This window comes from Propithecus coquereli, unplaced genomic scaffold (assembly GCF_000956105.1).
Source record: "Propithecus coquereli isolate 6110/MARCELLA unplaced genomic scaffold, Pcoq_1.0 Scaffold57, whole genome shotgun sequence".
Classification (NCBI taxonomy): Eukaryota; Metazoa; Chordata; class Mammalia; order Primates; family Indriidae; genus Propithecus; species Propithecus coquereli.
This window is the reverse complement of record NW_012151618.1, coordinates 7,330,180-7,355,569: the sequence shown is the minus strand read 5'-3', so window position 1 is coordinate 7,355,569 and position 25,390 is coordinate 7,330,180. Positions and strand designations below refer to the sequence as shown.

The window sequence follows — 25,390 nt, the reverse complement described above, 5'->3', positions numbered from 1 at the left end:
GTATATCTTTAAGTATACTCATGGAACTAAATTATACATGGAAGCAAAAAAAAGTTTTTTGATGTATTCATTATGTGGTGGACTATAACTAAATTGCTGATGAGCCTCACAGCCTATTGCTCTCTAAAACTGAAGATTTTACATTGGGTAAATTGTCTTTTGAAAAACCGTTTGAAAAATGATAATAGTACTTATTTCTCCAAGCATATAAAATATTAAATCTGAGTGTTGTAGAGTCTGTAAGCTTTCATCTTTAGAAATCATTACTGTACTCCGAGTATCAGTCTTTAAACTATATGACTGATTTTTCGGGGCAAAACTTATATCTTTGAATGGGTAAAAACTAGTTATATATGAAAACCTTCAGAAAACAAGACAATAAAAACACCGTATTAACACTGTTAAGGAATTGCTGATATGCTAGGCCAAGATTATTTTGGAATTATCTGTGATAGGAAAAATTCGCCAAATGTCAGTGGAGGTCAGATATAAAATGAGTTCTTTTATTCTCCTTGACAAAAGTTTTCACTGTGAATTTAGGTAATGTTAACTACAATTCCAAACAGCCCCCAAATTCAGTGGCAAAATGCACTATAAGCTCATTTCTCACTACGTAACAGTCTAATGTGAGTATTCCCTATCAGGCAGCTTTTCTTCAAGAACTGATTGAGGAATTCAGGCTCCTTTATTTTGTGCCTATACTATTGTACAGTTCTCAGGTTGTCATTTACTAGCCATTCAGAAGGGGAAAAGACCACGGAGGATCTTGGCTGGTTACTACCCTTCTGCTTACACTCCTTCAGTTAGAACTTGGTTACATGCCACACTTAACATGAGGCTGGGAAATTTAGTCTAGAATTGTGCCCAGAATAGCAAAGAACCTTTTGACTATAGTCAATGACTGCCAAACTATGCCAAGAGTAAAATTGTTTGTTTTTTCAAATAAAATCTGAAAATTTAAACACTTTTTTTTTTAAATTGGTTAAGTGATTGATACATGGGTGTGGGGGCCTTTGAAAGGTTATATATTTTGATAAACAGATTATTTCCACCCACTCACCCCAGCGTACTTTTTTTGTTTGTTTGTTTGGTAGTGGTAAAGTGTGCGGGATGGGGAAATCAGGCGTGATAGACATTTAGGAAAAGTTCACCCGAAAACTGGCTGTAAATGATTTGATCATGGGGCTTTTCTTTTCAAAGTCTAAGTTAAATAGTCTTTTATTTGGAAGTGGGTTCATCTCTATGTGCTCATGTGTCTGTGTTCATGTCATTGTGTGAGAGAGAGCAGTTTTTGGTATGGGGGTTATAAAGATGGTTTAAGAAGTTTTAGGATAAATTAGAACTGTAGTTAAAAGCTCTTTTGGGGGGTGTGTGTGTGTCTAATTCACCTCTATAAGAATGTCATCAAATGTTGCTAAATATATGTTTTTTTATTAAACTTAAATTACCCGAAGATAAAGTTAAAATTGGTTCTTATTAAGTATTAATTTTATTCTAACAAATGTATATTAAGACAGTACAAACTAACTCATAAAGGAATAGGAAGAATAGACCATAGTAAGTGAATCATAATTTAGTGGCTTATTACCCTGCAACAGAAATTCAAATAAAAGTTTGAAAGTATATAAATTGGTCTCATCCATTTATATGGTAAAATATTTAATAAATTAGTACTCTGAAAGCATTTTTAACTTATTCGCCTAGTCACTGCCAGATTCAGCAACAGGATTCATTATCATATTCATTATTGTTCGTAAGAAGTAGGTAAACCGTTTTCTTATCCATGATTTAAGGAAAAACTAGCCAAAGAATCATGCAACATTTTTAGTTACTGGAGGATAGAATATCCCAGTATTGGGGCAAAATATCACAAAATAGTGGATATATAAATAACTAATATCAAACTATAACTTGGCTTTATATAATAGTTAAAACAATTAGCAAAATACCAAGGGATCAAGTTTATTAACTGAATAAGGAACTTGTGTGTGTGTATATACATATATATATACTTGTCTATGAGTATTCCTGTACATTTTTTCTTTGTTGATTGAAATGAGTGTTCCTGGTGCGGAGGAACTTCATGAGCTGGTGGTCCAGGCAAGCTAGGTTTTGTTAAGAATCTAGGCAAGGCTCATTGTGATATTTTCTCGTTAAAATTAATAGCAGAAGAAGGCATTGTGCTGCTAACACTCCAAATCTACTAAAAGATGAGAATTGAAAATCTTGGCATTTTATGCTGTAAAACTTTCCAGCCTTTGTGGTAGAATCTCACTAAATATATGTTGGATGATACTGTATTTTCACTTTCTCAAAGCCAATCTTTGAAACAGTAAAACACTAAGTATATCATTTTTTTTCTTCCCAACACTTCTTTTTTTTTTTTTTTTTGAGACAGAGTCTCACTCTTTTGCCCGGGCTAGAGTGCCGTGGTGTCAGCCTAGCTCACAGCAACCTCAAACTCCTGGGCTCAAGCGATCCTACTGCCTCCGCCTCCCAAGTAGCTGGGACTACAGGCATGTGCCACCATGCCCAGCTGATTTTTCTATATATGTTTTTAGTTGTCCAGCTAATTTCTTTCTATTTTTAGTAGAGACAGGGTCTCACTCTTGCTCAGGCTGGTCTCGAACTCAGCTCAAATGATCCACCAGCCTTGGCCTCCCAGAGTGCCAGGATTACAGGCGAGAGCCACCACGCCCGGCCCTCCTTTCACATTTATTGATTGAATTTTATAGCTGTTACAACCTTGACCTCTGATAAAAACTAATTTAAAGTTTCAGTCAGAGCTGTCGTATTAGTGTAGATAGATTGCCTATAACCCTTACCTCCCACCTGTCAGTTTTTATTTGTATTCTAGTATTTAACTAGAATTTCCAATGAAATACAGTTGACCTTTGAACAACACAGGTTTAAACTGAAGGTCCACTTATATGCAGATTTTAAAAAACTAAACTAGATGGAAAATACAGTATTCGTGGGATGTGAAACCCACATATACAGAAGGCCAACCTTTTCTAGATGTAGGTTATACAGGGCTGACTTTGGGGTTTGAGTATGCCTGTATTTTGGCATGGGAAGGAAATGTCCTGGAACTATTCCCCCGAGTATACTGAGGGACAACTGTAGTTCCCTAATGTCCGCTTCAGGTTCAAGATTTTCTTAAGAAACTGCTTGCAGCGTTTATAATTATATTTCTGTGTATTACATTTATAAGCTACTTAAGGATTTTTCAGTGCTTCCTCTTATACCCACATCTTGGAGTTTTATTTTGCCAGTTCTTTTAATTGTGATTACTAGATTGAATTACAAAATATGTTCATGAGCTAAGGAAGACCTTAACAAGGGAGAAAGAAGTATGTAGAACTTGGAAAGAGTGGAATGAACTTTTAAATGACTAAACTAAATTGAACCGTTGTCTAGAAATAGAACCAGTCCAGCTCAGGATAAATTAATCACTTTATTAAGGGAAAATAAATGATAAAATAGTTACTGGTTTGTGAAGCAGAGCGGTCACTTGAATTATACATTGAGTAAATCTAAACTTAGTCTACTTTTACCGTGCCGTAGAGTATGTTTTTAGGTTACTTTTCCTCGAGGCCAATTGGTATTCGTGGGAAGAATCCAAGCCAAATATAGTATCAGCTTACCTGTAGTTCAGGTTGAGGAGGCTTTGTAGATTTGTGGCATAGAATATTTAATGTGTCGGAAGGGAAGTTTATAAATTACAAATCAGGTAAATTGCAGTTTTAAGATGCTCTATGTATCTTAAGTGGGAAAGATTGAAAAAGTTAAATCCTGAATAATGAATAATTATTGTCCTTTTTTAGAATTCACAGATCATCCATATGACAAAAAACTAAAGACCAGTGATTTTTGTTGAAGGAGAACTTAGGAACCTGTCAGATTTTAAAGTAAAAATGCCTAGTTGAATGCCTTTCCCATAGGTGCTCCATAAGAATTTATGGCTTTCATTAATTATGACAGTTAATTTTTCATTTGTAAGATAACTAGTTATATCTTAACATGTGACAGTAAAGATATTTCTTCTTTGTGTTTTAGACTATCCCCATAAATATGGGCCACAGGGGGGCTGTGCAGATCATTCAGTATTTGAAAGGATGAAAAAGTACCAGATGACTGGTATAGAGGAAGTAACACAGGTAAGAATTTTAACACTAGCTTGCATTTAAGAAATGGAAATGAACCTGGGCATATGTTTCCACCTTTAAAAAATGTATGTTCTAGAATTTCTGAGAGATTTATATCAGTGTAGGAAAATAATTTATGTTTTTTAATGATCAGAGAGGCCAGGTAACTTGCCAATAATAAAGAGTTGGTGCTGAAATTTGAATACAAATATGCATGACTTAAAGAACATTATATTACACATCTAAAATATACTCTGCTTTCCTTTTTTTTTTTGTGGGGGGTGGGGAGACAGAGTGTCACTCTCTTTCCCAGGCTGGAGTGCAGTGGCACAATCATAGCTTCACTGCAGCCTCAAACTACTGGGCTCAAGCAATCCTCCTGCTTCAGCTTCCTAAATAGGTAGGACTACAGGTGTGCATCACTGTGCCTGGCTAATTTGTAATTTTTTTTGTAGAGATGGGATCTTGCTATGTTGCCCAGGCTAGTCTTGAACTTCTGGCCTCAAGTGGTTCTTCTGCCTTGGCCTCCCAAAGTGCTGGGATTACAAGTGTGAGCCACTGTGCCTGGCCTTGCCTTACATGTTTTATTATACAATAAAAATAATTGAATCTGAATTTGTGTTTCATATAAATGTAAATATTTGTATTAATATTAAAATTAGACTGATCAGATTGCCCTGGTTTGTCTAGTGATTCTCCAGTTTTAACACTGAAAGTTCTGTGTCCCTAGACAAACCAGTCTGGTTCATCACCCTAATAAAAATCTCAGTGCTTATAGACATTTTAATTGTAAGGTTTTTGTGGGTGTTTTTTTGCCATTTGGCTGATTGCTCTTTTGTTCTTTTTTTCCTGTGGCCTCCTTTTTCTTTAGTCATAGGTGACAGGTTATAGTTATTCAGAACATAAATTCAAAATGAGAAAACATTTTTTCTTTTATGATAAAACATTTACCGTATATTTTGGACACCATTTGTAAAAGTAGGGTGGAGTAATGTTTCTTGAACCATGAAGATTTGTAGTTAGATCTATTTCTGGATCTGCAAAATGGCATAAACAATTCTATTTCAGATGGGTCTTTTTAATATTAATTATTCTGACATTCATTGAACAAGTATATATTGATCTTCTGCCACATGTCAGAATCTGGTAAGTTCTGGGAATATGTGAAGATTAAGATAAAGGTTTGTTCTCAAAAAGCATATGGTTTAATTGGAGACACAGAAATAATTTAGGGTAGTAAGAGTTAGAAGCACAGTGATACTCTGCACACAAGAGGAGTAGCTAACCTAGCCTTGGAAGTATTTGAGGGCAATAGTCAGAAACTTAAAGAATAAACAGGTGGCCAGGCACAGTGGCTGATGTCTGTAATCCCAGCACTTTGGGTGGCCAAGGCAGGAGGATCACCTTGAGGCCAGGAGTTCGAGACCAGTTTGAGCAACATAGTGAGACCCTGTCTCTACAAAATATTTAAAAGTTAGCTGGGTGTGGTGGTGCACACTCATAGCCCTAGCTCCTTGGGATTCTGAGGCAGGAGGATCACTTAAGCCCCAGGAGTTTGAGGTTACAGCAAGCTATGATTGTGGTACTGCACTGCAGCCTGGGTAACAAAGTGAGACCTGTCTCTTAAAAAAATAGCAGGAATTAGGTTAGCCATGAGAAGATGGAAAGAATATTCCAAGCAGGAGAGACAATGCATTCAAAAGCCAGAGAAATAGATCAGTAAAGAATCTTTTATTTGGGGGGTAGAGTACAGGACTGAAGTTGTTGCATATGTTCAGTTGAGAAATCATAGTGGCTTGTACTAGTATATCGGTGACGTGGATGGAGGAAACGAGACTACAGATTGCTGGATATGATGGGAGAATTTAGCAGGGCAGCTTCATGTAACATTAATATATGAAAGAAGGTTGCATTTATTTATGTTAGCAGTAGACTACTGGAAATATAATGAGAGGACATCATTAATAATAATATGTATTACAGAATAAATGTAACAAAGAATTATAAAACTGATATAAGGGAAATCAAAACTTTATAAAAAATGTTAAGGAAGATGGATTTTAAATAAATGGAGAGATACACTATGTTAATGGAAAATAGTATTTAATATCATAAAAATGTTAGTTCTCCCCTTATTGGTATGCAGATTCAGAGCAAGTCCAATATAGATTACAGCAGGCTTAATCACAACACTCAATGGGCCTAAAATATTATATGCGAAAGAAAGGACTAAGAAGTAGCCCATCTAAAGGTGGTAAGCAGGAAAGAGGGATTTACCCTAGAGAGTGTTAAGATTTATTATAGTAATTGAGAGTGTGATATTAGTGGGAGGGAAAAATTGACTAGGGGAATAAAATTGAGTACTCAGGAACAGACCCATGTATATATATATATGAAACTTGGTAGAGTTGTAATCCCAAGTTAGTAAGTAAAAGGAGGGAGCACTTAATAAATGGAGCCAGGAAAAATGTTAATCTATTTGGAAAAAGATGAAGTTGGATCTCCATCTAACACTGTATTTACAACAAAAAAACTCCTGATAAAGTATTAAATGTCTAAAATGAAACTTTAAAACTCACAGATGTCTCTTTCCAGCTATGGTGGAGTATCTGGTATGCAACTAGACCCCATGCAGTAAACAACTAGAAAATGGAACAAAATACATGAAACAATTATTTTCAAACATTGGGCAACAGGCAGTGTAGGGTTGAGATCTCTGAGAGCAGCGAAATAAATACCTGTGTGATTTCCTTGCCTTTTTAGTTGAATCAAAATTTAAGGTATGGAGCAGGGAAGCGTATCTCGAGAAGAGCAAGAAGTACACAGCAATCTTGCTGAGTTGGAGAGTTAGAGATCAAAGTTCAGGAAGATTGAGGTGTCTGTACTTATGGGCAGAGTACCTGAGAGGAGATAGCTGTGCTGAGAAAAAGCCCCGGATATATCTGCATAGGGGTTGCCTTGAATCTTAGCTGAATCCTAAGCTATGCCTGCATAGGGTAAGATTCTGTGAGAAAACTATGAGATAAAGAAAAACTACTGGGGACTCTATGAAATGAACAATTATTAGAAATTATACTTGATAGAGATCCCAAACCATGGTACGAGTAGGGCTAATGTAGCCCTATGGTAAAGGCTACTCCAGAAACAAACCTCAAAAAGTCAAGATGATTTTCAAATCAGTTACCTGCCTGTCAGTAAAAAGATCAATAATATTTGTTTAAGGAGAACACTAAATCCAGATACTTAACAATGTAACTTCACAATGTTTAGCATTCAAAGAACATTACTATGTGACAAGAAATGTAAAAATGTGATCTATAATCAGAAGAAAGACCACCCAGATAGAAACAGAACCAGTATTTATAGGCATTAACAGACAAGGATTTTAAAAGAATTATTATTAATATGTTCAAAGAATTAAAGACATGAATATAAAAAGGAGATAGTAGAAATTCTAAAAAAGAACCAAATGGAACTTCTAGATTGAAAAATATATTATCTGAAGTGAAAAATTTAGTGGGTAGGCTTAAGAGAAAATTATTGCAGAACTCAACGTGAGTAAATTTGAATAAAGGAAAATAAAACAGTAGACATTATCCATATCTAAGCACAGAGAGAAAATAATTGGAGTCCAGGAAGAGGAGATGCGGAAAAAAGTATTGAAAAATTAATGCCTCCAAATTTTTCAGATATGAAGAAAAATTTCAATCCATGGTCCAAGAAGCTCAATGAAACTCAAGCAGGATAAACACAAAGAAAACCATACCAGGGTTTATTATAATTAAATTATTGGAAACAACTGGAAATGAGAAAAGCATAAAAGCAGCCAGAGAAAAGAAGATACATTTACATAGAGGGAAACAAAGATAAGTATAACTGCTGACTTCTCATCACACAGTGCAAACCAGAAGACATAGAATGACATCTTCAAAGGGTTGAAAGAAAACCTGGCAAACTAGGATTCTGTGTTCTGTGAAAATAATTTTCAAAAATGAGAGCAAATTAAAGATCATTTCAGACAAACAAGATCCGAGAGAATCTGTCTGTAGGAGACCCACACTGCAAGAAATGTTAAAGGAAATTTTTCAGGAAAAGGATAGAAAAAGGATACCAGATGGAAACTCAGATCTATACAAGGAGTGAAGAGCATAAAATAGTAAATGTGTAGGTAAATATGAAGGACTTTTTTCTCATTTAAAAATTTTCTTCAAGAGATTATTACTTAAATCAAAATAATAATGTATAATGGGTTTTGTAATATACAAAGAATCAAAATTTATGACAGCGTAAAAGACAAGGAAGAATGGAAGTACATTGTTGTGTTTCTTACACTATGTGAAGTAGCACAGTTTTGGCAGGTAGAATGTTCTATGAAAAAGGTGGATATTGCAAACCTTAAAGCTGAGGTCAGTAAATTATGGGCCCAGGGCCAGCTGTTTGTTTTTATAAATAAAGTTTTATTGGAACACAACCATGCCCATTCATTAACTCATTGTCTATGGCTGCTTTTGCACTGTAGTGACAGAGTAGAGTCGTTGTGGCAGAGATCATGTGATCCAAAAGTCTAAATGTTTATTTATCATTAGGCCTTATAAGAAAAAGTTTGTAGAAATGTCCTCTGCCCTGGGGCAACCAATGAAAAAAATAAAGGAGATATAGTTAACAGGTCAATAAAAGATATCAAATATAATTAAAAATGCTTGGTTAATTCAAAAGAAGGTAGGGAAAGAGAAAAAAAAGAACAGAGACTAGATGGGACAGATAGAAAATAAATAGCAAGATGTAAGTTTAAATCTAACCACATCAGTGATTACATTAAATATAAATGGACTAAGCAACATAAATTAGAAGCCAAGATGGTTAAAGTCATTAAAAAAACAAGACCAGGCCGGGCGCGGTGGCTCACGCCTGTAATCCTAGCACTCTGGGATGCCGAGGCGGGCGGATTGTTTGAGCTCAGGAGTTCGAGACCAGCCTGAGCAAGAGCGAGACCCCGTCTCTACTAAAAATAGAAAGAAATTAATTGGACAGCTAAAAATATATAGAAAAAATTAGCCGGGCATGGTGGCGCATGCCTGTAGTCCCAGCTACTTGGGAGGCTGAAGCAGTAGGATCGCTTGAGCCCAGGAGTCTGAGGTTGCTGTGAGCTAGGCTGACGCCACGGCACTCACTCTAGCCCGGGCAACAAAGTGAGACTCTGTCTCAAAAAAAAAAAAAAAACCAGACCAAATCTGTCTAAAAGAAATACAATTTAAGCGTAAAGACACAGACTTTTAAAAGGATGGCAAAGCATATATCATACAAGCACTACTCATAAGAATTTTAAAGTGACCATATTAATATCAAACAATATATTTCAGTTCATAGAATATCACTAGAGACAAAGAGGGACCTTTTATAATGATGAAAGTGCCACTTTATCAAGAAGAAATAACAGTTCTAAATGTTAGTTAATAGTGTAGTTACTATTAGAGCTATGAACTACATGAAGGAAAAACTGACAGAACTGAAGGGAGAATTGGAAGACTCCACAAATTATAGCTGGAGATCACACTCCTTTTTGAGTAGACAGGTTGACAGATTGATAGAGCAAGTAGACAGAAAATCAGTAAGTATATAGAGCATTTGAACACCACTGTCAAACAACCTGACCTAACTGACATTTATAGAACTCTCCACTCAACAATGGTAGAATACACATCCTTTTCAAGTGCATGCGGAACATTTGCTAAACATATTAGTAGGTCATAAAGCAAGTCTTGATAAGTTTAAAAGGACTGAAATTATACAGAATAGTTTCTTAGGTTTCAAGGGGATTAAATTAGAAATCCACAACAAAAATTCTGGAAAAAATCTCCAAATATTTGGAAATTAAATTGCACACTTCCAAATAATGTAATTTGTGAAACCATTTTGAACTGAATGGTAACAAAACCACAAAATAAAAAAATTTGTGAGATTCAGGTAAAGCAGTGCCTAAAAGAGAATTGAAAACTTTTAAATGATCATGTTAGAAAAGAAGAAAGATCTAGAAGTCAGTCATATAAGCATCCATTTTTAAGAGCTAGACAAAGAAGTACAAATTAAACCCTAAGTAAATAGAAGCAATAAAGCAACAGGTAAGAGTTGATTTGAGTGAGGTGGAAAACAGCAGAGGAAATCAATTGAAGAGATTAATATGATTGATAAACTTCTAGCTAGTCTGATCAAGAAATAAAGAGAAAACACAAATTAACACTATCAGAGATGAAAGAGATGATATTACTGTAGATATTAAGTGCATATTTTGAATACCTTGAACCAATAAATTCAACAATATCAATTTAATAGGCAAATTCCTTTAAAGACACAACTTAAGAAAAACAGCGCAACCAATAATATATGTGGGTGTATATGAATGAGATTACATTGATACTTAATAATTTTCTATCAAGGAAAACTTTAAGCCCAAATCTAATTTCACTGTTGAATTCCAAATATTTAAGAAAGAAGTAATACAAATCTTACATAAAGTCCTTACGAAAGTAAAGGAAAAGGGAAAACTTCTTAACACATTTTATGAGGCCAGTGTCACCGTGACATTCATACCAAAGACATTACAGGAAAACTAACCTGCAGGTCAGTATCCTTCATGAATATATATGTAAAATTTCTTAAACAAAATACTAGCAAATGAAATCCAGCAATAGATGAAGAATGTAATACATAATGGTCAAACGAGGTTTATACCAGAAATGTAAGATTGGGTAACATTAGAAAATCAAGATAATACATCATATTAACATAATAAAGGAGGAAACCCCTCTGATTATCTCAATAGACTAGTAAAAAAGCATATGTCAAGTTTCAACACCCAATACTTGGCAAACTAAAAATAGAAGGAAACAGCCCCAGACATCTATAAAAAACTGACAACGGATACCATACTTAAGAGACTAAATCCCTTTCCCCTAAAACCAGGAATAAAGAAAGGATGCTGTTCTCACTTTTACTCGGCATAATAAGACAAGAAAAAGAAATGAAAGGTATATAGATTGTAAAGGAGTAGTTAAACTGTCTTTATTTTAGGTGATACAAGAGTATGCCAGGAAAATCCTAAAGAATCTTGGAAAAGTTACTAGAAATAATAAGCAAACTTATCAAAGACGTAGAGTAAAGTCAGTATGCAAAAATTAATTGTGTCCTATATATTGGCAATGACATTTAGAAAATTTTACAAATCATTTAAAAATAGCGTAAAAGATACAAGATACTTAGAATAAATTTAACAGAGTATATGCAAGATGTATACACGAAGAAACTACCAAACATTGCCAGGAAAAATTAAGGATCTGAACAAACGGAGAAATACGAGAAGTATACTGTATTCATGGCTGGGAGACTCAATGTTAATATGTCAGTTCTCCCCAAATTGTTCTGTATGTTCAGTGCAATCTCTATCAAAAATCCCAGCAATGATTTATTTAGTAATTGGCAAACCGATCCTAAAAGTTACACTGAAATGTAAAGGACTTAGGATAGACAGAACAATTTTTTTAAAAAGAGTAATGCTGGAGGATTTATACTATCTGATTTTAAGACTTACTATAAAGCTACATTGTCATCTTGCCCTAAGGATAAACATACAGGTCAGTGGAACAGAGTAGAGTCCACATGGTCAGTTGATTTTTTGCAAAGGTCCCCAGGTAATTCAAAGGAGGACTAAGAACAGTCTTTTCAACAAATGTTATTGGAACTATTGGATATCACATGAACAAAAAAATTGAGATGTACCCACACGTCACACTTTACACAATATTAAAAATGGAAAATAGACCTATATGCTAAAGCTAAAGTAAAACTTGTAGGAAAAAACATAGCAGAAATGTTTGTGACTTTGGGATAGATAATTTCTAAAGGTACAAAAATATCTTACCAAAAAAATACATGTAATATAAATGAGACTTGATCAAAATCAAAAACTTTGCCTCAGAAGACACAGTTAAGAAAATAAAAACAAGCCACAGACTGTGAGAAAATGTTCACGGAACATCTGACAGAAGTACTCCAGAATATGTAAAGAACTCATAATTCAATTTTTAAAAAATGCACAAATCCCAATTAAAAAATGGGCAAAGCATTTGAAAAGATACTTCACAAAAGAAGATATTAAAAATATTTCGGATTTTGAAGTAGAGAAACACTTTGAATAAAAAAGATTTATATATTTTACTATATGAAAATTAGGAGTAAAAGACACCTTAAAGTGAAGACAAGTTATAAACTTTGAGAAATACAATGCATAAAATTAATAAAGAATTGTTAAGAAATAAAGAAGTATTCCTTTTCCTGATTAGAACAACTGATAAAAACTAACCTGGCCTGGCTGGGTGCGGTGGCTTACGCCTGTAATCCTAGCACTCTGGGAGGCCGAGGCGGGCGGATTGTTTGAGCTCAGGAGTTTGAGAGCAGCCTGAGCAAGAGCGAGACCCCGTCTCTACTAAAAATAGAAAGAAATTAATCGGACAACTGAAAATATATAGAAAAAATTAGCCGGGCATGGTGGCACATGCCTGTAGTCCCAGCTACTCGGGAGGCTGAGGTAGAAGGATTGCTTGAGCCCAGGAGTTTGAGGTTGCTGTGAGCTGGGATGATGCCACGGCACTCTAGCCCGGGCAACACAGTGAGACTCTGTCTCAAAAAAAAAAAACAACAAAACTAACCTGGCCTCAAAATATAAATATTTTAAAAATATATATGTTTATATGTATGTATATCCACATACATGTAGTTGTGTATGTATGTATCTATTTGAAGGCATTGGAAAGATAACAAGGCTAGGAAGAATTAGACCAAGATCTTAGAGAAAGTGTACATTTAGAAAGGTGAGCCTGGCATTTGGGCATACCTTTTCTCCAGGTGTGTTTTCCAGTTCCTGAGAAGGTAGATGAGAGACTGAGAAGGTGAGTAGAACTGTCCAGACTCATGAGGCTAAGGATGAAAATGTTGTTTAGGGTCTATTCAGAAGAGCTTAATGTTGGGACCTTGAAGGGCTACTCCCTAGGAGTTAAGGTGAATCAGAAAGTATTCGGCCTCCTCTCATAGGGATCAAAGTTTCGCATCACATCTTCTTAGTGTCTGATTGTACTAAGGTGATCCAGGATTAGGAGTACACCAGGCCTAACTGCTTACCAGAAGTGAAGGTACACCTCTTTAAAGATATCATCACCTCAAGCCTCTGCTTATGTCTGTGATTTTCCATATATATTTTCTGGCTCTCAGTTCAAAGTAACCAGCATATGAACAAACAAAACAACATGGCAAGAACAAGGGAATTAATAGACAAAAAACCATTTGAAAATATCTAGGTAATGAAATTATCAGATGCAGACTTTAATATGTTCAAATCATAAAGACAAAATTTAAAATTTCAGCAGAAAATTGAAAATGAACAAAAGAACCTGATGGAAATTTTAGAATTAAAAAATATAGCAGCAGAAATTAAGAATTTGATGGATTTAGATCAGATTGGTATGGTACAAGAGAATAGAGCAAACCACTAAGAAACAAAAGGATGGAAAATACAGAAAAGAACATAAGAGACATAGATGTTACTTTAAAAAGGTCTAACGTGTGTATTGATGTCCCAGAAGGAGAAACTGGGAGTCAAGTAAGGCCAGGTAATGTCTGAGAATTTTCCAAATATTTAATATAACGGAGACATCAGATGACAAATTCATTAAGTCCTATAATTTGGGCAGGATAAATACTTCACACTGAAAACAACATCTTTACTATCATTATTATTAGAAATTGTGAAAAGCAAAGATGTAATCTTAAAAGCAAACAGGTGGAAAAAAAGTTTAATTACCTTCAAAGAAGCAACATAAAAATGGCAGCTCATTTCTCATTGGAAACAGTTGAAACCAAAAGACAGTAGCATGTTCTGAAACAGAGTAACTGCCATCCTGGAATGCTATACTCAGTGTAAATAGATAGTAAAAGGCATTTCAAATTGAGAGTATAGCCAGCAGACCACACTAAAAGGTTTTTTCCTAGTGAAAAGATTGTGGACTTAAATGGTAACTTGTAGATGAAAGATTGGATAAAGAACAACACAGTGGATAATTCTAAATGAATACTGACTGTCCTACGAAGCATTAATAATAAAGACTTATGTGATTGTATTTATTTGTGCGTTGTGTGTGTGTATATAAAGGGAGATAAATTGGTAGTGAGAAAAATGTAATTAAAGTGTTCTGAGGTTCTTGTATTCTCTATGAACAGATAAAGGTTCTAATTTATATTTGACTTTGGTAAGTCAAGGATTATATTAGTAAAATATGTAACTATGAAAAGCTAGTAGAGGGAAATGGGTGAAATAATGAAAACCAAAAATCCAAAAGAAGGCAAGAAAGGAGAGAAAGAAGAATATAGAGCAGAACGGACAAATAGAAGATAAATAATAAAATTGAAGATTTAAACCCAAATATATTGGTAATTATATTAAAGGTAAATGGATTAGATGTACTAATTTAAAAAGACAATCAGACTGGATTTAAAAAAAACAACACAAACTGTTTTACAAAAGCTACGCCTGAAATATAAAAGTGTAGAAAGATTGAAAGTAAGAGGGTGTAAGATTCAAAATTTGCTGACTCTAATGAAGATTATATCTATTAATATCAGACAAAATAGGTTTTAAGGCAAAAAAGCATTACTGAAATAGATATGTCATAATGATAAAAGTTCAATTCCCCAGTATGTTATAACAGTCTTAAATTTGTATGTCCGTGATATCATAACTTCAAAAATATATAAAGCAAAAATTGATGAGACTAAAAGTAATAGAAAAATCATATGATGGAAGATTTAAGTTCACTTCTCAATAACTAAGAGCGAGACCCTGTCTCTGCCAAAAAATAGAAAAATTAGCTGGGTGGGCATGGTGGTGCAATGCCTGTAGTCCCAGCTACTTGGGAGGCTGAAGCAGGAGATTGCTCGAGCCCAGGAGTTTGAGGTTGCAGTGATCTATGATGACAGCACTTCAATCTAGCCTGGGCAACACAGCAAGACCTTGTTTCTAAAAAAAATTCAAAGACCCTGTCCCCCTGACCCCCCAATTCAATTTGGGTTCTATATTACTGTGCCATCAAAATTTACTTAAGATGGCGCTTTTAGATGTTGACAAGTGTTTGAGTGCTTAGATTTAGTAGCAGTAGTAATTCTTTAAAGAAATACTTATTGAGCATCTCCTGCTTGCTGCCAAGTCTGTTAGGTGATAGCAGTATAGTGAGAAAGAAATACAACAATAGTTTCTTCTTTCCAGAGGTTATGTTCTAGTGGATGATGTAATGGCGGTGGGGTGGGGACAGAAATTAAACAAATAATCACACAAATAAATGTAAAGTTGCACTATGTTAGGGACATTGGTACATGGTTTTGTGAAGTGATGTAATGAATGAATTGACCTTTTCTAAGTCTGAAGAAAGACATTAATAAGATCAGAAGAGGCAGCATCAGCATGTGCAAAGACTATGGCAGGAGACACACTCTGTGTTGGAAGCCTCTGTAAAGAAAGCTTGTGTAGCCATAGCACAGAGAACTAGAATAGTAGGGTCTCTTTGTGAAGTAATATATGAGTAATACTTACCTGGACAGGTAAGTAGATGCTGTGCATTGCTGGTTTTTAGTGGAGCATATGAAGAATTTAAGGCTTTATCCTTAGACTATAGGAAGTCATCGAAATACATTATGGAGATGGGTGACATAGTCAAAGTTGCATTTTGAAAAGATTGCAGTATGGAGAATAGATCTAAGGCCAATAGTGGACATGGATTGATTAAATCAATCTTATTAAAGTACTCTAGGTAAAGAAGTAATGGTAGCTTGGGCAACAGAGGTAATGGGCAGATTCCATAAGTGTTTAGAAGATAAATTTGACAGGATAGGTTGGATATTAGAGATGAGGTAGAAGAAGATAGCAAAGTATTATAAACTTAAATACTTGCTTTAGATTTAAATGAGTACATATTAAGAGTTATGTTTTGAAAATGTTTAAAAGTGAAGGAGATGCTTAAATAAATAGTAAATCATCTATGTGGGAAGTATTATGAGACTAAAAGTCGTGTTTATGAATGTTTCATGGTAGCAGAAATATCTGTGGTGTTACATAATAAAGCAGAATACCAACTTATTTATAATGTGTATTCTTAACTATATAAAATTTTAGTAGTTGAGCATACTAATTATCAGAAATGACTCTTTGATGTATAGACACCTCAAGAACAACATGCTGCTAATGGTCCAGAACTTCTGAGGAAAAAACGTACAACTTCAGCTGAAAAAAATACTTGTCAGCTTTATATTCAGACTGATCATTTGTTTTTTAAATATTATGGAACACGAGAAGCTGTGATTGCCCAGGTATTTATAATTATGCACTATTTTAGGTGTTCTCATGTTCTCTTACCGTTTTATTATACCTTTGTTATACCTGTCCTTTAAAAATTAAAGTTAGTGAGTGTGTATCTCATTTTGGGGAAAAAAAGTATTTTCAGTTGTGATGTGACAAAATATGTAAAGTAAGTAAACAGATAACTGAAAGACCAGTTGGGGTATTTCAGTGTCATTCAAAAGAGAGGTATAAGAAGATGATTTCCTGAAAGACGTTATGACACTGAAGCTTAGCTTTGGAAAGAGAGTTAAATTTTCTAAGTTACATTATTATTTGTACTTGTGTTTTCTCAGCCCTCATTACAGTATAAAGTTTTGAAGATGCCCTTGAAAATGTCCTTCATGTTGAAGGCACCCAGTGAGAATTTGATGAATGTATTTTTGACCCAAAGGATTTGGGACTGGGATGACGGAGGTAGCGCTAGTATAAATGATAGAATTCATTTAGGTGGTGGAGTTGAGCTTATTGTTAGACATGTGTGAAAGCCAGGAGATCATTCCCTTAGTATTTTGAAAATGTGGAACTGGAGCTTAGGGAAGATTAGCCTTGAGCTTTCTATATGAAATTGAAGGGTACAAAAGAGATAGTGAAAATGTAGGAAGAGAATGAAATCAAAAGGGAAAAAACTGGACTGTATCTGTATGTAGTGAATAGGAGGAAGAAGAGACACTAGTAAGGAAAAATTTAACAGTTAAGGAGGTAGGAGATTATATAGGATTAGCCAAGGAATAAACAAGTTTTAAGACAAAGTACATAATTAATTGTGTCATTGCAGAGATATCAAGGAAAATGATTACAAAAGATAATTTTTAGTTGCTAGATTATCGATGAGCTTTAAGTAAGATTTCAGTAGAATGTGAGATTGAAAACATTGCAAGCAGTAAGTTTGGCAGAGACAGTAAAAGTTTCAAGAAAAGTGAAAAATAGAAAAAAAATGGTGATTTAGAAATAATATGGAATATTTGGGGGTAAAGGGAGTATAGGGATTATGTGAACAAATTGATAGGAAGAGGAAAACAATTCAGTAGAGAAACAATATAAGATATAAGAGAAAGAAATACTGATGTCCTTGAATATCCACAATGTCTTTTGGAGAAAAATAATGTTCTTGAAGATCCTCTAAGAGTTGGAGTCAGTAATAAAGAAAAGTTACCTTTTAAGAGGAAGAGTTACCTTTTAAGGAAGATAGAGATGGATAAAGATAGGGAAATTTGAAGATAAAGAGAGGGGAAAGTAGAGATGAATGCTCAGTAAAATATGAAGTATGATCTACTATGGAGAAATGTTTGAGCCACCATGTTGGGAAGGGAGTAGAAATAGCACTGGATAAAAGAATGCTAGGCTCAGCTGAGATTAGAAAGCATGACTTTATAGCGGACCCTATGACTTTCATTAGTAATGTTTGCCAGCCTGGGCTGCCTTTGAAATTATTATTGTTAATGCTTTTTACTTGACCATCTTGTTTTATATTTGTACAGTTTCTTCAAAAATAGTTTCGAAAGTACATACATGTTTTCACATAAAAATGGTAGCAAGAGTGCTTTTTGTAAATGAAGTTGAGAAGGTAGTATACAGAGAGGTTTAGCAGCCAGAGAGTTTAGTTGGGAATTGGCTAGGTAAACAAATGCTTTTGTTTTCTATCACCATGCTTACTTCTAGAATTTAGCAAAATCTGAATGTATCTTTTTTATATTTGTGTTATCTATCTCCCTCCCCCCTTTCCTCACTAGAATAAACCTCTGTAAATATATAGGACCTTCTCTATTTTGTTCACCACCATATTCCCTGTACCTAAAACAGTGCCTAGTATATAAAAAGTGGTCAACAAAGCTTACGGAATGTGTACAAGTACAGCAATAGAAGGATTAAAGTCAGGTAATGACTGAGCGTCCTGATATTATCAGGAATGTTCAAAGGATAAATAGACCAAAATACCCTAGGCAGAGGAAGCATGTGAAAAGGCATGGATGTGTGACATTGTAGGATGGATTGAGAAAACAAAATTTTTATGTGACTGAAACAAGAGTGTATGTTTGCTGTTGGCCAGGGAAGAATCTGGAAAAGATACAGAATTTCCCCTCTCAGCCCAGTTATCCATTGTATAATGTATCTAGTATATGATATAGGCATTTTAAAATTTGAATGTGGTGGAACATGAATAATTAATTCTTGATTTTGGAAATGGAAGTTAACAATCTTTTTCATATTTCAACATTGCCTCTAAAATACTGTTCTTTTTTTAAATTGACAGATATCCAGTCATGTTAAAGCAATTGATACAATTTACCAGACCACAGACTTCTCTGGAATCCGTAACATCAGTTTTATGGTGAAACGCATAAGAGTAAGAAACTTCAGTAGTTACAAACATTTAAAAAGTGAAACAATTGGAATCATGTTTACAAAAAGAAAATGCTTCCTTTTTATTTCATCTTTATATGCATGTAATAGTTTAAATTATGTCTACTGATATAGTTTATTTTTACTCTTGGCATTTATACACACACACACACACACACACACACACAGACATACTTGGGTTTATGATTTAAGAATTAAAGGCCTTGGCCGGGCGCGGTGGCTCACGCCTGTAATCCTAGCACTCTGGGAGGCCGAGGCGGGCGGATTGTTTGAACTCAGGAGTTTGAGACCAGCCTGAGCAAGAGCGAGACCCCGTCTCTACCAAAAATAGAAAGAAATTAATTGGACAGCTAAAAATACAGAGAAAAAATTAGCCGGGCATGGTGGCGCATGCCTGTAGTCCCAGCTACTTGGGAGGCTGGGGCAGCAGGATCGCTTGAGCCCACGAGTTTGAGGTTGCTGTGAGCTGGGCTGATGCCACAGCACTCTAGCCCAGGCAACAAAGTGAGACTCTGTCTCAAAAAAAAAAAAAAAAAAAGAATTAAAGGCCTTAATCTGTACTACAATAGAGGTAAAATACTACTTCTACCTAATCTGATTAATATACCATCAAGAAAGCCCTAACCCCTCAATAAGTACAGATATACTACTTGACTTCCCTCCCCCCAACCCCTGACATTATTCCCCAGTTTCTTAAGATTTACCTTGTGCAATATTTTTTGGTATGTATTCCATTTGGTGCAGCAGGAGGGAAGGAGGATAGATACAGTGTTTAAATATTAAATAAAATTAGAACTTAGAAAAACATTGAATACTATAATCTTGAAAATTCACAGCTCACACTAAAATGTTTCAAGTTTTTAGAAGTCATACAGGAAAGAGACTCATATTTTTCTAAACTACTTTGACCATGGAACCTTTTTAAAATTAACGTCAACTGAGATTCCAAAATACTGCAGAACACATTTGGAGAAATGCTAATCCAGAGCCACAGGATCACTGATGATTAATTTTAATGTCATAAATTGCAAATAAATATTATATTAATTACTGTCAAAATGGGGCTGTTTAAAAAATTCTGTGAATTTTATAAATATATGTGTATGGCTTTTAAGAATTTATAAACTAGATAAACACCTGAGTTTAAAAAAATCATTTCACAAAACAGTATTTGCCAGACTTCCTTTATATTTGTGCTCTCCTGGTTTTCTTAAAATATGGTTGACTGTGCTCGCTTCTGCATCACATATTCTAAAAAAATATGGTTGACTATATAAAAAAAAGTATGTGCTAGAAAATTTTAGTAAATACATAATTTAGTAACATAGCTATAGGTGATTCTTCCTTTTAAAAGTAGTATGATTAAATCTCAAATTGGATTGTTTTATACTGTAGATTTACAGTATATGTATCATATATCCTGAGAGCAATGTAGACCCATATGTGAGCAAGTAAAAGTGAAAAGTGGTATAAATACTGCTGTTTAGTAGGCAGAGCAATAAAATGCTAAGTAGTGAAAGGTAGAGAACTCCAGAACAAATTTTAGTGAAGCACTTTTTTTAGGAAAATGATTCGTATTATGAAGAAATACATGTATATAAATGAATAATGTGGCAGTTGGTTGTTTCTAGACCATAACTCTTATTAAAACCTTGGTTTAAATTTTATCTGTTGAAGATTGTTCATGACCCATTAAATAATTTAAAATTTATATTTTCAGCAACTATTAAATATTAATTGCCTCATTTGTAATACAGGTAACTAAAATTTAGATGTAATTTTTATTTGTGGCCAATATTACAGAATTATCAGGGAATTTCTTTTCTGTATTTAGTGGAGGAAAGCCACACCATGTCATTAAGCATGGACTATCTATAATACATAGTATGCTTACTTTTGAAATTTTTGTGTGTTAAATGACCATAACTGATTGTTTCTGGTTAATTGTTAATGGAGAAACCAAATGTTCTGAAATCTGTCCTTAGGCAATTGTCCTTATGGTGTTTTTGCCATCCTGCTTTTGAGCCTCTTGGTTTTACTAGAGGGTATGGATCATGAAAAGACCTGTAGTTCTTGTTGTATCAACCATTATATCATCCCTTTACTACCAGCATTTTCAAATAGACTAAAAGTTTGCCTTCTAGTAAAAACATTTACTTTTATACATTCCTTTTTTAACCTCTGTCAAGTCTTGTGTGTAATTCCCTGGCTTACCTGGGGAAAGCCAAATTGTTCTAGGACTTCAAGGGACAGGCAGGGGTCTCATAAAGGAGGTAGGGGCTAATAAATGAAAGCTTTTGTTTCAAAGGAGTTTGATATTATAATAGATTATTCTTCAGATTGTGAAGGAGAAACCTTCACCAGGAGTATAGTAGCTAAGTATCAAAAGAAACAGTCAAGAGGAACTCAGCTTAAAATAGTAAAAGAAGTTGAAATCAGCAAATAAAATTCTTTCCCACATTTACGAAAAAAAAAATGAACTTGCTCTTAGTTGGATTTAACTCATGTGTCTCTTTAGGCGAGGAGAACCAAGAGAATGATTTGTCTGCAGAACTGATAGTCTTGAGTTCAGATCTATCTTATGTTCTAATAATTAGGTAAAATTAGGGTTTTATGTCTTTATACTTGTCACCATAAGTAGGAGATTAGCACTGAAGGAGACTTGTTCAGATGATTGAGTTTGAGAAACTGTATTTCTTTTATTAGAGGTTTTGAAAGCAAAACTTGTTCTTTTTCCCCGAGTGTTTAGTATTCAGGAATCTGGTAAATACTTGCTCAGAAATTTAACATCTTCAATTTTAATTCCCCGACCCTGCCTGTTTTTTTTTTTTTTTTGACTTCTATGATCAGCTCGGGAATGGACGTAGTGGTAACAATTCTAGAAGCCTTAATTCAGGCCTGGTTTCCATCAGACCCTAAGCATACTGTCCAGGTATATGCAGAAGGAAGTAAGCAGAGACACTAAGGCTCTGCTGACGTTAATTGCTTATTTAAATTATTGTTTTGGATTTTAGATCAATACAACTGCTGATGAGAAGGACCCTACAAATCCTTTCCGTTTCCCAAATATTGGTGTGGAGAAGTTTCTGGAATTGAATTCTGAGCAGAATCATGATGACTACTGTTTGGCCTATGTCTTCACAGACCGAGATTTTGATGATGGCGTACTTGGTCTGGCTTGGGTTGGAGCACCTTCAGGTAGTTTACCTAACTATGTCTTAACTTACTATTTGAAACAAAAAGCAATTTTCCGGACAGATTGAATTTTCAAAGTATAGGAGAAAGTGATATCTGTACAATATCTTAATTCACACTACTTGAGTTAGGCAAGATTCAGAAGAGTAATGTAAGTGGCAAAATAGATGAAGCAGCTTTTTATTTTGAAAAGAGTACAGGGAAAAATCCTGACATTTCCATATCCATTTAGTAGCTGAAATAAGTAATTTTATGGAAAAAAAGTAGTACTTTTGAAACCAAAAGGAAACATAATCTTTCCACAAAAGTTAATAATAGGGGACTTAGAGTCAAAAGGGAAAAATTATACTCTTGCTTTCTGTTCTGTAGTGAGATAAAGAGCAGAGAAACCCTGGTCAAGGAGCAGCAGGTAGAAAGAAAAGAAAGCCTACCTTTATTATTATTTTATTTCTAGCCTTTATTTTAACAAAACGGAAGTGTTACATGGAAAGAGATATAGGCAGGAAGCCCTCAGTACCCACAGCTCCGCTAACATCATCACCTGGGCCCACACTGTGCTGAGTCTCTACCGTAGACATAAAAACTTACTGTTATTGAGAACACTGAAATAGGATAATCCCCTTCCCATTACATTGAAGGGGATGGAGGGAGGCGAAAGGATCTGTGATTTATAGTATGGTAAGATCAGTAGTCTAGTTTAGAGAAATGCAAATTTATTAATTAAAAGATGAATGGAAAGGACCTCAGACTTGTCAAGTGGAGTTTGATTGGTAGCCTATTGTCTTCTGACCTATATACAGCAATTCTTCCTTCTCCTGATATTTCATTTTTTTCTTTTTTAAAAAATTAACTTTTATCCAGAGTAAGACAAGCTTTTCTATTCCCATTCTTATTAGTTTATTCTTTTATTTGTTATGAATATTTTAAGATCTTAAGTAGTACTCTATCTTCTTTTATATTTCTTACTCTTTTTTTTTTTTTTTTTTTTTGAGACAGAGTCTCGCTTTGTTGCTCTGGCTAGAGTGAGTGCCGTGGCGTCAGCCTAGCTCACAGCAACCTCAAACTCCTGAGCTCAAGCAATCCTTCTGCCTCAGCCTCCCGAGTAGCTGGGACTACAGGCATGCGCCACCATGCCCGGCTAATTTTTTTCTATATATATGTATTTTTAGTTGTCCAGATCATTTCTTTCTATTTTTTGGTAGAGACGGGGTGTCGCTCTTGCTCAGGCTGATCTCGAACTCCTGACCTTGAGCGATCCACCCGCCTTGCCTCCCAGAGTGCTAGGATTACAGGCGTGAGCCACCGTGCCCGGCCTATCTTACTCTTTTTTAAGCCAGTAATGAATATCTTTTTTGTAATTTCCAAGGCTTCTTTTGTTTTTCTTCCATGTTTTAAAGTGTACTCAATTTCATGATGTCATCATGGTACAAATTTATGTCATGGGCTGAACATTATAGTGCAATATTTTTGGATATTTGTCTTCTATGATAATCTGTGCTGTTTGTTACTTGCCTTGTCAGCAGGTTGTACAGCTCACTCTTTCCTGTGATAATTCATGTTTTATGACTTTTATACTCTGAAATCTCTTTCGCCTGGAATAGTTGGATGATTTTATCATAAAAGTTTATGATTCCTTTTCCCTGTTCATTAATAAGTACTATAAAGACTCAGGGATTCATTTGATTTTGCTTTGTATATTCTCTATTAATATAGTTGTTCTTAAGTCTCACACAAATAAGTGGTTCTCAAAGTGTAGTCCATGGACTGGGCAGCAGCATCAGCATCACCTGGGACTTTGTTAAAATATAAATTTATAGGCCCTATCCAAGTCTATTGAATAAAAAGCTGTCAGTGTGGGGCCCAACAATCTTTTTTTGAATAAGCCTTCCAGGTGATTCTGATGCACACTAAAGTTCAAGAACCATAACATTAATATTTTTGTCTCTAAAGCTTGCTCACAAGATGCCTTCTGGGCAAGTGAGTGTGTGATCTCAAACAAAAACTTCCTGCCATTTTGTATTTTTAACTATAGACTGTTGTTTGTTAAGAATATAATGGTTCTGTAGGAAGTTGATCACATTTTTCCTAAGTCTTCAGATATCCTCATGTCTATAGATTGATCAACTTAATTTTTTAAAAATAAGCTTTATTTTTGAGAACAATTTTAGATTTATAGAAAAATTAAGCACATTAGAGAATTCCCATGTCCCCACCTCCTCCCTTGGGAGTTTTGAGGAGTTCTGGTCAGGTATATTGTAGGATGCTCCTGTATTTGGAACCTGTCTGATGTTTTTCCTAATGATTAGACTGGGGTTATAGGTTTTAGGGACACTTACTGTTTAAGATATTGGGACCACCATTGGTAATATTGCTTATTTTGCTGAGGTAGCAGTAGACAGAGTTCTGGATTGAAAATGGTGTGACGTGTTACTTGTGATTTTGTCATTAGGTTCTTCATAAGGGTGAAGCAGAATACTTCCTGTGTACTTTATGAACAAAGATACAGTGTTTAGCAACCAAAATGGAAAAATAAGACCCCTGTTGTTAACATTCTGTCCCCATTTCCCCTGCTCTGCTCTGTTTTTTTTCTTCCCATATTATCTCTCTTCTTTATTTCAGGCATCAGATGCCCTCTTCCATTACTCTATGTTAAATCTTCAAATCCAGCTCTTAAAAACCTTTTTCTAAGAGCTCCTGGGCATGAGCTAGGCAGAGACAGAAGAATAGGGGCCAGCGTGGGAAAGAGAAGAGATTTTTTTTCCTTTGGCTCAAGTTTTTCTAACATAGGGTACCTGCCTTGAAATAACACTCACAACTTCCTTCTCCCCTTCTCTTTGCCTTTACTGGCTGAACTGAGTTTTATATTTGACTTATATCTTATTTTTATTTTTTACAAGGAATGTTTCATAGTTAGTCTTCTTGATTATTTCAATACCCCTATGAGGTATAGGTATTATTATTACTATCTTCATTCTATAGATGAGGAAACGGGTTCAGAAACTTTGTGAACAACCTAGTATCACACAGCTGCATGTGAATCAGAATATGGAATCCGGACCTTTTGACTCCAGAGGCAGTGCATTTGAGTTATTTTACTAGGTAATATATATATGTACTGTAACACCCTAGCCTTTTCTGAGAAGTTTCTAATAAGTTGAAATGTTTCCTGCTTCTTAGTAGAGGTTTATGTTGCTGGAATCTATTTTCTTCTTAAGAGAGAGGAGTTATAAAATGATACTAAGCTATATAT

At 34.8% G+C, this 25,390-nt stretch overlaps 1 protein-coding gene across 1 annotated transcript in view; it reads left to right on the top strand.

Annotated features, from left to right (window-relative positions):
• ADAM10 (ADAM metallopeptidase domain 10) overlaps window positions 1–25,390 on the top strand; it is a 178,252-nt gene that overhangs the window by 95,095 nt on the left and 57,767 nt on the right. Inside the window, exons 5-8 of the mRNA XM_012658069.1 lie at window positions 4,060–4,160; window positions 16,404–16,553; window positions 18,836–18,928; window positions 21,960–22,143. Of these exons, the coding sequence (XP_012513523.1) occupies window positions 4,060–4,160; window positions 16,404–16,553; window positions 18,836–18,928; window positions 21,960–22,143 (528 nt within the window). The remainder of the gene's footprint in view (window positions 1–4,059; window positions 4,161–16,403; window positions 16,554–18,835; window positions 18,929–21,959; window positions 22,144–25,390) is intronic.